Source organism: Octopus bimaculoides, chromosome 13 (assembly GCF_001194135.2).
Source record: "Octopus bimaculoides isolate UCB-OBI-ISO-001 chromosome 13, ASM119413v2, whole genome shotgun sequence".
NCBI classification, from domain to species: domain Eukaryota; kingdom Metazoa; phylum Mollusca; class Cephalopoda; order Octopoda; family Octopodidae; genus Octopus; species Octopus bimaculoides.
In genome coordinates, this window is record NC_068993.1 from 31,283,700 (window position 1) to 31,296,630 (window position 12,931).

Here is a 12,931-nt window from a genome sequence, read left to right on the forward strand (position 1 = left end):
ATATATATATATATATATATATATATATATATATATATATATATATATACATACATATGAATATATATGATCTCATATAACGTATATATGAAAAATATTATAATTTCCGAATAAATATAGAGTGTTACCGTAAAATTTTAAAGTGTGAATCTAAAAGAAAGTGTATAACGAGCTGGGTGTATGTGTGCATTCATGCCAATATATCTCACTCTGTGCATGTGTGGGCGCGTGTGTCACTGTGCGCGTGCGCGTATGTATATGTGTGTGTGTGTGTGTGCGTGCGTGCGTGTGTCTGTGTGTGTGTGTGTGTGTGTGTGTGTGTATATGTACCTGTGTGAGTGTATGTGTGTGTGTGTTTATTAATAAGCCTTTATATATAAAGAGACATTAATAGTAATATAAATATTGTTTCTGTGCATTACCGAATATTTTAAAGATTTTTCTATGTATGTGTGAACGGAAAAGAGACGCTATATGTGTTGGTACGTATATTATCGTTGTATGAACAACTTTGTGCAGGTGTGTGTTTCTGTGTGGCGTATAGGAAACAAAAACAGAGGTACAGAGAGAGAGACAGAGACAGAGAAAGGGAAGAGAGAGAAAGAGAGAGAATGTGACAGAGATATAGACATAGTGTGGTATGTGTGTTTACATTGGTTTATATGTGTGTTGATGTGAGGATGAGAGATGGAGAAGAAAAGATAATGTATGTGTGTGTGTGTTGTGAATTTTGGAATGGATGTATATACACATTTTCATACGAATTTAAAAGTATATTTCATGTACTAAGTTATAACGAAAAAATGTCGACCTGTGTGAACGAAGGGAAAGGGACCGTGTATGAGAAGAAAATTTAGAGAACAGGAAAAGAAAGATATAGATAGATAGATAGATAGAGAGAGAGAGAGAGAGATGACATAAGGTCTGTGATTGTGTGTGTGTGTGTGTGTGTGTGTGCGTGCGTGTGTGTGTATGTGAGTGTGTGTCTGGGTGTTTGGATGTGTACCTGTGTGTGTGTCTGTGCATGTGAGCATTTAAACGCATGTGCATGTGTTAATGGGTCTGAACAAAAACTAATCTACTAAAATTTACAGCTTACACTTCTAACGATGTATTTAGTTTTTGGTTTAAGGATATGATGCCTTCAAAAAAAGAAAAAACTGAATATCGGGACATTAAACACACACATTTCCAAAGAATTACCTAATGCTGTAGGAAATATTGATGTATTAATCGAACATCTCTATCATGGTAAAACTTTCCTTTTAGTATTTGGAAAATAGATTTTCAAAAGTTCACACACTGACATTGTTTGTGTTTGTACAGACTCCTTCTATGCTCACACACACAACAGTTCAACTACACGCATTCAACCACACATATTGGTTTCGAATTTTGGCACAAGGCCAGCAAGCTCGGATAAGCGGTAAGTCGATTACATCGACCCCAGGACTCACCTTGTACTTGTTTTACCGACCCCGAAAGAATGATAGTCAAAGACGACCTTGCCTAGATATTGCAATAGCAACTCAGAAGATAAAGACGGACGAAATGTCGCTAAGCATTTTGCCCACCATTTTATCGATTCTGCCAGCTCACCACCTTATCTCACTCACATATATCAACGTTTGTTTTTATCAAACATTTATTGAGGGAGCAGAATTTTGTTTCGACAATGAAAAGTTTAATAGTGGCTTTGAAGTTTCTGCCAATTGCCTCTGGCACTTCATTAAAATCACACTCACGCACACATGTATGTATTTATGTATATACATATGTATATTTGTACGTACAAATACACACACACACGCAAACACACACATACATACACACACTCGCACACATATATACTAAAAGAAGAACCCGGTGTTGCCCGGGTTAAAGCTCATAATGAAATTTCATTAAAGAATTTGATATACAAGTTGTTTCTTAATAATAATTGTGATTAATGATTCTAACATTACTGACATAACAAATTTTGTGAGTTCAACAACAATCGCATACTTGAAATAGAAAACACATAAGAGCAAGTTATGATAAAACTTCTTTCTTTATAGATAATATTATGAGTTTTTTCTCAGTGGAGTATAAATGAAGACATCTTTTGAACTTCCAGTACGTCAGTATCCAACATACAATTGTCCATGAGAGAACCAAAGCTCTTCCACAATGAGTGTTACTTTGTTGCAGAAGTGTGGAGGATCTAATTTTTTTTAGGAGCATTATAAGTGCTCCAAGTTCCAAGTCAAGCGTATGAGAAGGTAAACTAGGTGGTTCCAGTGAGTTTAAAATCTCAACTGGATAATTAGCTACTTGTGATTGGTCAACAACAGTTACAATAGCTCTAAATGATTGGCAATTTCCATGAAGGCACATCAATTTCTATTGCGCTTACTGTTATATTTCTCGGTGCCCATTTACTCAACCTTTTGCGATCCTTATGTTGTGCACTGTAATTTTGGAAGATTTTGTTTATAAGTTCTTTATCTGATTTCACCATTGTGCAAATAGGTGATGGATTTATTGCACCTTCATTGTCTACAGGTAATATTACTTCTCCCAGTTTTAATAAATCCTTGGCAAATTACTAAAATGATCAATGATCATGAAGATATGGTCGCATATTTGTTTCAAGCTTCATTACGTTTATGCAGTGGCAGAAGTGTGATGATTTAAAACATGCACGAATTCCATCAGATTTCTTTCCCTTTGGAGTAACAGTCTTTGTCTAAAGTTACTAGATAGAACAACTGTCACTCCTCAACCTATTCGAGCATCATTATTTCGATTATTTCGCAATGCCTTAGCAACTGCTTCAACAGCTCTCTTATGTGCCATTATACATTCACCCCATAGTATCAATTGACATCTGAGAATTTCAACTATTCTTGGATATCGTGCTGATATTACACAGAAGAACATCCTTACACCATATATCCAATGGTAGCTTGAGCCAAAAGTAGATTTTATAACAAATGTCTTTCCACTTCAAACTTGTGCATCTAGGAAGAATATTCCACCCTTCTCGTGCCTAATGCTGTCAACAACTATTTCGTATGCTACTCTTTGATTTGGAAGTAACTTTTCATCATTTTCTTTCACATATTTTATCAAATCATCAGTGTCGTAATTTGCTTCACTGAACAATTCAGATGTTAGTCTGTTTTCATTGCCACAAGTAACTTTGGGAAGTCTGTAATTCTGGAGTACTTTTCCTCCAATAACCAATAGTTTGTCTTCTATGTTGATCAATGCACTATTGTACGTCTCATCATTGTAACCTAAAGCAATGTCAGGAAATCTCTGTTGCACCTCGTGCATATAATCTTCGGACAGTTTATCTTTATACTTTACTCATAGGCCGTTTGAATCATCAATTTCACAGTTTGTTAACAGCAAACGGGAAGCGAAAACTACTTCCAATATATGATACGGAAGCCTCAGAAAAGGTTTTGTCCCATTGAGAGTCATCTTCCAGTAATCCAGGGTAAAAGTAAGCTTCACGATATGTTTGACAGATAGTATTATTAACAGTTCTTAGAGCGTGGAAGGTTGTCGGGCATTTTATTGTATGAAGCAGCGTCCTTAGGTAAAAGACATTTATGTTGATTAGGGTTTATTGTACAAACTCTTCCAAGAGCACTATCAAATCTGATATCCAGAGGATCTTCAAGAGGAGCACCTCTTCTTTGCCTCTTCTATTGCTTATTATCCCATGTCTAGTAAGATGGTAACTGGCAATAATACATTTTCCTTTGAAATGTGTTATCGCTGCAGAGTTTGGTATAAGCTGTTAGAGTAGTTTCATTAGGAACCAATGATTGCTGTGCAGCAGTTGCAACTATGAAATAGACACGTTCCCCATTTTTCAGTTGAATAGCAAACTATTGAATCGATGAATGACGTTCGTGTATTGGAAATCTAAACATTCCCTACAATGCTTCATTGTTGCTGATGTATCTACCTTGTGGATACTTACTGACTTCATCTTGCACATCCTGTCTTTGTAGACTAAACATTGCAACATCGGATCTTTTGTTTACATATTTGCAGTCATATTTAATAGTTTTCACGAAGTTGGAAAATTCAACATTGATACGAGCATTGAATATTTTGATGAGCAATATGAAACAATCTGTCTGTTGTCAATTTGAAATTGTCCAACCTTTCCTTGGAAACCTCCATCTTCAGGTTTTCTTCTTCTGTAGGATGGATAACCATCGTCTCCAATTGAGTGTCTCTAAAAAACTGCTTGGATATTTTTTGTGTATCTATTGTTTTGTATACGTGGTGATTTTTTGTTAAGAGCTCCATATAAGCAATGTACCATTTGAATCTTCACTATTTCATACAGTGCTATATCTTGTGATGGATCAGGCAGCTCTGTAGATATTATTTCGTCAATTTGGTCAGAATGAAATTTTCTATGCAACCAAATAGGAATGTGTGCATGAGGTAATCCACGTTTCTGCCATTGATTAGTGTACATTTGACATCTGACCAGTCCAAAGATTCTTCTTTTTGTGATGACATCCATCATTTTCACCACCTTTTGTCGGAAGGGCCTAGCAGTGAGGCCGTGTCTATTTACATGTGTTGATCTGAAACCAAGTCATTTTGAATCTTTTTCCGCTTTGGATTACATGCGAAAGTTATAAATAGGACCGGTCTAACAAAGTTCCTAACATATGTCATGGCATCCTGTGTTCTTTCATACATATATCCGGGGCTACCAGTAAAACTGGACGGAGGGATGCACAACTTCCCAATGTTTTCAGCAGTAGCTTAGTTATTGATGCCATCACGTAAATAAACGTATGAATCAGATCTTAATTCTTTCTGATGAGATCTTATGAATGGTAATCTGTCCGCCTCAGATTTTGCATACATGTCAAAGGCAAACAGATGGAATAAATTTCGCATTCGGTGGAGTGAATTTAAATTGCTTTGATGAACCATAAAATGGTAGGAGTAAAATCCATACACGAAACTGTGTTTCAGGTACTATCATTTTTATTATTTTGAATGTTTTTTAAAATGGTATCCCTCTTCCCCATTCACATAAATTAAAGGGTATTGGAGAGCGTCATAAGAGCGATGCGTTTCATTAATTCACTGTCATTGATTACCTCTCCCATGAATGATTATGTCACGCTTGCCATGTTTTTGCCTAGATATTTCAATAGCAACTTCATTACATTCAGGTGCATTATAGCGACGTGAATACCCTCCTCCTAGTCTCCTGTCAGCATTTATCACTAATTTGAATCCTTCTATAGGCGCATCGTCTGGAGCATATTTGAAACGTCTAATATAGCTGTTTATTGTATGTAACATATCTTGTAATCGTTATATGATTTCATCCTTGGATCTCAAAAGTGGGCATAAAGCCACTTTCAGGGATGACATTTCCACCAATTGATATCATTTCGAATGCATTATAGTTCTTCTGTGTATTTTGAAGAAAATGTCTAAATTCAGTAGTTGTACAAATGGGTAGTGCCCTCAAGGGTTTTGGTGGTTCAGATAATAGTTTCAAGTCGATCTTTCCATTTGAACATCACAATCCATGTAACTCACTTTTCCATTTTCTAGCGCTACAGATTGAACAAAACTTGTTCATCGAAGAAATTTGAACTAAAAGTTCTGAGGCACAGTTTTGATGTAGATTGTAATTAAATGCAACAAAGTCCAATCGGCAACGTTCTTAAATCGTAAAACTTTTGTTCTTGCTATCTTTTCACATAGCCTTTGAGTTGTTTGTACTTCAGTTTCTTCATGCCGATTTTAAGCTTCTCTATTTCTCTCCATTTGCTGTTTTGATGATTTTCGTACAGATGATTCCCGTTGACGAATAGTTGCTTTCATTGTCCTATTATCAGTAAGTCTATTTGACCATTGTACTTCTGATTCATTTTGCCTATATTGCATTGTTCGTTTTCTATGTTTTTGGTGTCTTTCTTGTTGCTGCTCTACATTTTCAATCCCCCTCTGTAGCTGCATTGCCCTAGCTTCATGAGATTTTTCTCCAAATGAAAGACTATTCTTCGGTAGCATTTTTGCTTGCAGTTTACAATGTCACTATTTACACTTTAACATACTTCTATACAACACTTCACCTCCAAAACTGAAAATACGAATCATGTTCAGATTTGACATGAAAGGTCCTTACAGTGCTGTAACAACTCTCCATTAGCAACTGACTGGTATGTGTTCACTCACTACTATATATATATATATATATATATATATAAAGATGAGAATGTATGTCTGTCTTTCTGTCGATTTGTCTGCCTGTGTGAATCCCTAAAATTTAAGAACTATACAACCAATTTCATTCAAATTTTACACATGCCTTACCTAGGGTCCATGTAGTGTCATAAACCCCAAATTGTTTTTACTTCTTGCCTAGTGCTAGCCCAGTGAAATATCACATCTCCGCCACTATTGCAGTATTACATGTCAAAAGTGAAACAATAACTTCTCTCTATTGTAATGTCAGATATTTTCACTTTAATACTGAAACTATTATCTCACATATATAGAGGCATACATACACATATACATACATACATATATATAAATATATCATGTATATGTATATATGTATACATCTGCACACATGTATATATACAGATGTATATAGATATACATGTATATATATAGATGTATATATATATATACATGTATATGTATAAATGTATATGTATACATGTATATATACAGATATAGATGTATATGTATACATGTATATGTGTAGATGTATATATATAGATGTACATGTAATATGTACACATATATACACATATATAGATGCATACATATATACACACATACACACAAATACACACACACATATACATAGGTGCATGTGTAGCTGTGTGGTAAGAAACTTCGTTCCAAAAAACATGGTCCTGGGTTCAGTACCACTGTGTGGTGACCTGCCAGGTGTCTTCTGCTATAGCCTCAGACCAAACAAAGCCTTGTGAGTGGATTTTGTAGACAGAAACTGAAAGAAATCAATCGTATATATATATGTATGTATATATGTAAGTATATGTGTATGTCTTTGTCTCTGTGTTTCTCCCTCATCACTGCTTCACAACTGCTGTTCGTTTCCTTACATCCCCATAACTTACTGGCCTGACAAGAAGAAATTGATCGAATAAGCACCATGGTTAGATTTGGATTTTCTAACATTAAAAATATGTTACAGATAATATCTTCCCATAATTTTAGACTTTTAGATTCATCTCTAGTCAGCCATCCGAATTATGATGATAATGCGAATGCTAGGACCAAAAATGTGGTTTATCAACGTAAGGTAACGTCTAACACAGAGGTCTCGTACTATGTGGGTAGCTCCTCGACGCAGGTCTCCAAGAGCATTTCAAACCATTATTCTTCCTTTAGGGATAGGAATAAATAGTACCGTTCTAAGTAAATTAATCTGGAAACTTAAGGAATGCAATAAACAATTCTCTTTGGAATGGTCAATACTGGCTACCTCAAAACCCTACGACAAGGGTAAGGATTGTTTCCTCTCTGTAACTTGAAGCTATTCCACAACAATAATTTCTTAAACCACATAACACAGAGAGCATACAGATGCCAGGATTGGAGGAAAGACACCTTCAGTTTTTTTCACTGATTTCATCCTTCTTACTAATTTTAGTTATTATTATTAGTATTATTCAGTAGTTTTATTTTTATAACGTGCTTTCACTTCACTACCGAGCGCAGCTCTCTGTGCCTTGGGTATGTGCTGTGGTTTGCTGTGATGCTCTTATGGTTACTGTATTGAAAGTGTTTTGTGTAGGATGTGTGCAGTGTCCAGTAGTGCAATTGTCTGTATGTTATATTTGTAAGTACTGGTGTTTTTGTTATGTATTTGTCTGAATATTTTTTTTTATTATACCTCAGGCGACTCCTATGATAGGGATTGTTTGTGTTTTTAGATTCCACATTCGAGTTACCTCTATTTCCAGGTCTTTGTATTTTGAAAGGTTCTCCATTTCTTTTAGGGAAACATTGTCATCTGCTGGTATTGATACATCAATTAGAAAGTATTTTTTCCTTCATGATCTTTGACAACTATATCTGGTCTATTGCCCTTAATTTCTCTATCTGTGAGTATTGGCACATCCCAGAGTATGGTTACTTTCTCGTTTTCTGTGACCTTTTCTGGTGTGTGTTTAAACCATCTTTTTTCTGTTGTTATTCTATAGTGTTGGCATAGCTTCCAATGTATGTAGGTCCCAGCTCTGTCTTGTCTGTGAATATATTCCTTCTTAGCCAGGACTGGGCAGCCAGAGATAATATGATTTATTGTTTCTTGTCCATCGCCACATATTCTGCAGTTACTTGTTATGTTTCTTTTCATTATATGTTTTTGGTAATTTCTGGTGGGGAGGCTTTGGTCTTGTGCAGCAATTAAAAATCCTTCAGTCTCTGCTTTGAGTCCTGAGCTTCTCAACCATTGCTGGGATTTTTCTCTGTCTATTTCTTTTGCATTTAGTTTAGCCCAGTATTTACCGTGTAGGGTATTGTTATTATTATTATTATTATTATTATTATTATTATTATTATTATTATTATTATTTCAGGGGTCGATTTCTTCGATTAAAAGACACTTGAAGGTGGTGCTCCAGTATGGCTGCAGTCAAATGACTGGAATAAGTGAAAGAATACAAGAATGAAAGATACAAATATACACACATCTGTAATTCCATTTTCTGTTATTTATAGGAATAATTTATCGAAATTTGCCCCACATCAATCATAAGAACATTATATTCACACCCACCTAACCGCCACCATCATTACTATCACCCTCACCGTCATACCATCACACCGCTATCATCATCATCGTCGTCGTCGTCGTCATCATCATCATCATTACTACAAGTCTTAGAGTTGTGTATCTCATTTCTTTTGACATTTTTTGTATAAATTATAAGATATCTTGGTGACGAGTTTTGATTTGATATCAGTTTTTATGGCGAAAGGGAGATACCGTCATAGTGTTATTTATTTCACAAGATTTATTACAGTTAGGTTTTGAATCAATGTGCCAGACTCTACATGGTTACTTGATATACTAGAAAGAGCAGCCAAATCATCTCTCAAATTGCATCCTCCGCTCTGAAACAAAGCATATTTTAGACAAGATACAACTGGATATAGAATAATACAGATTGGCTAAAGTTGAAATTTCATCGCATATCTGCTCATCAGGACTGAAGACTAAACAGCAGGAATAACACGCTAAAACTCTCTAATAAACAATTAGAAAGTTAACTTAATTAAAATATTGATTACTTTATATAAAGTAGAACATTCCGTTGAACAGCAATATTCAATAAAACACTATTTCAAAAACACTATATAGAACATTTAGTTTATTAAATACGTTACATATAACACTTTGTTCATACACAGGCCTACTCTATGTTGTGAACGTATTTTGTACCAGTTATTCATATGAACTATAAGAAACAGAAGTGGGAAGCAATTGGGAGGAGAATAGCCATAGGAACAAGTAAGATTTTGAGACTGATTTTCTGCTAATGGTCATCTATTTACCCTAATGAATCATATTGATGCTCATGAAGGAACTAAATGAAATATTCTCAAAACGTAATGTCTCAGTCTTTCTACCAAAACTATCAGAAACCTCGTCTTCTGTAACAATATCAAGGCTGACTGTATAGCATAGCGTCTTACCTCGACCATTATATAACATTTTTCATCTACTCAAATCTCAAACAAATTCCTATTGAAAATAGATGTAAAACTGAAAGATTCTATTTCATATAAGTTATTCACAGCTTCTTTAAAATGAGTACTTAGAATATTTCACTGGTTGAAAGAGGAATTGGCAATCAAAATCGATAGCGAATTTCTCACTTTCTATTTACAGACGACGAAGTCAGCGTTCTGGTTAGTTGAAATACAAAGTATGGCAGAACAGCTGAATACTAAAAGCAAGGATGTCAAAGTATACTACGGTAGAACAACTATATACGGAATGTAAATCTGTAGGACGAACATTGAACATGAAATGAACATATAAGTAAATATAAAATCTGTATTGAGGGTTTTTATTTTAGAAAGTCACATTAATAAAACATCTTTTTAAAATTAAATAACTCAACGAGAGTCAATTAAGAAGAACGCAAGCAGCAAAAGAGAAAGCGATATATAGGGAAGTACCTTAGGAATGCAAACTATTAGCAAGAAAAGTTCAGTTATAGAAAAAAGAAAGGAATATGTACCTTGAAGAACGACTTTCCACACAATGTGTTAATTTGTTATGATACAGAAATACAAGCCCTGTAAAAGGACTTAACAAAAGAAAGCTAAGTGCGTCACATGCGGAGGACTGGTTTATGCTTAAAATATAATTGAGATTTACGGAGATGTACTTGCATAGCAAGTGACCTGATCTGAGATCGTGTGCTGGAACGAAAACAATTGCAGTGTGGAAGGTGTTTATAAGCCATTTAAAAACACACAAAACCGTTAGATTCACTTCAACATTTAAATTTAATTTGCCAAAATATTTTCGAATTTGCCTTTTTTTATTTTTTGATCTCTTTATTTATTTATTTATTTATTTATTACACACATATACATATACAATACGTACATATATCTACACATATACTCATACGTGCATGCATGTACATACTCATACACTCACATACTCACACAACATACAACACATACACCCACAACACACACATACACACACGTACACACATACAACACGCATACATCTACACATACGTACATACGTATCAAACTATGTACGCTCATACGGTTATATAACAGAGAGTTCTTTGAAAAGCTACCTATAAAATGGATCCGGAATAAATAAACCCAAATAGTATTCTTTATTTTCAATAGTATTTGTTATTTCTTAAAATCTTCAACTGGAGTTGGGTTGACCATAAATAACAGGTGACAACTGATGTCCGAAAAAAATGACACATTCGGTTCCTAGTAATTGAGGATAAGAAAAAGCGCCCTCCACTCTCTCTCTCTCATAATTTCTCTCTTTGTCTCTCTTTCTCTCTTTGTCTCTCTTTCTCTCTTTGTCTCTCTTTCTTCCATACTCACTCTCTTTCACTTTTACTCACTCACTCTCTCTCATTTTCTCCTTCTCTCACTCCCTCTCACTCTCTCTCTCTCTCTCTCTCTACCACTCTCAATTTCTCACAAACGCGTATTGGAATGTTACTTTGTTAGAAACAAAATCAAGTGTTGTATTTCTTCATTTCCCACAGGAGGCTAAACACAGAGGGAACAAACAAAGACTGACAAAGGGATTAAGTCGATTACATCGACCCCAGTGCATAACTGGTAATTATTTAATCGACCCCGAAAGGATGAAAGGCAAATTCATCCTCGGTGGAATTTGAACTCAGAACGCAGACGAAATATCGCAAGGTAGTTCGCCCGGCATGCTAACGATTCTGCCAACTCAGCGCCCTACAACAGTGTAATATTACATTTGCTCCAAAGTTGTTAAGTTTAGGTGCACAGTTTGAATATCCTGGTTGACTTCTCTAATAAGAGAGATCAACGTTTATGTACATTGCAACCATCCCCTAGTGAACTGAACAATAACATAGTGATGGTTGGTGCAATTGCATGTGATATTACCTTGCTCAAAGGAATTTAAATCAGTGCTAAAGGTTAACTAAATATTTTTAGACAATATGCAACAAATTTGTATCACGAAGCGATACAAATTTGAAGCAAAGGGAAATAGGTTGCGTCTACCACCAAAAATGAGACGAGCAATACACATGCAATACATGCTGAAGAGGAAGAGGTGCTGCAAATGTACAGAGTCAGTGATAAGATCAAAGATTTTGAAGAAAAGACGTTGACAAACTAATTGAGTAACAGTCAACGCATTGAATATTTAACTAGACGGCAATAAACTAAAGTGAAACATTACGGGTGTGCGTGGTTCTAATGGTAGTATGAACAACAAAAACAATCAACAATATGCGTTTTCCCACCAAGAAACTTGCAAAAGAAATACAAAATCGAAAGGATAGGAAAAATCGAGATTCAGGTGATCCTCTTCACAAACGATTCTATCATACGTCTCTTGTATATCCACAGGTTATTCTTCTTTTTCGTGTATCCTTATAAAAGTTTCGGCACTCCATGGTTTTTCCCAAATGGAATTTGAAGCCTAATCGCCGCGATTACAACATAAGTCAGAAACTGATTGACAAATTCCATTCGCCAATACAACTTAGATCTTTTCCGTCAGATTTAGGGTAAAACGATGTTTTCCCTAAACATGCTGGAAAAATGCAGAAGAATTACTTCCACCTGGTATTGAAACTTGCAAAAGAAGCCTATAACAACTCTATAATGTTCATCAGCGAATGTCTAAAGCATTGATTTCTTTTTTACTGAGAACAAGAACTTCTATATCTTGGTGATAAAAAGTAAAGATATGCAGAAATTGTCACAATCATATGCTGTAAATTCAGAATCTAAACTACATCAGAGACATAATTTGCTGCTATTCTGTTTATGTAACGTTGAGTAGAATTCACCAGAAAACTTTCTAGGTGAACTTCTATATTCAAATGTAAGAGAAATCATATGATAAATATATAATTTTATACAACAAAAAAATAGTTTAAAGAAAGCTGACACAGTAGATTAATAGAGACTACTCCGATTAGATGTATTATACATTACCATTTTTAATCTAGTGCAATCTTGGTTCAGTAAATCCTATTGCTTGAGTAATGTTTCGTTCGGGGAAGATAACATTAGAAATTTCTGCAAAAGCAAAAAAAATATATATGTTAGCTATTTACCCTATATATACATGTATGTATGTTAGATTTAGGCACACACACACACACACACACACACACACACACACACACAC

At 35.0% G+C, this 12,931-nt stretch overlaps 1 protein-coding gene across 1 annotated transcript in view; it reads right to left on the minus strand.

Moving 5' to 3' along the window:
• LOC106872092 (glycine receptor subunit alpha-2) overlaps positions 1–12,931 on the minus strand; it is an 807,169-nt gene that overhangs the window by 594,090 nt on the left and 200,148 nt on the right. The window contains exon 2 of the mRNA XM_052972407.1: positions 12,736–12,819. Within this exon, the coding sequence (XP_052828367.1) occupies positions 12,736–12,738 (3 nt within the window). The 5' untranslated portion in view covers positions 12,739–12,819. The remainder of the gene's footprint in view (positions 1–12,735; positions 12,820–12,931) is intronic.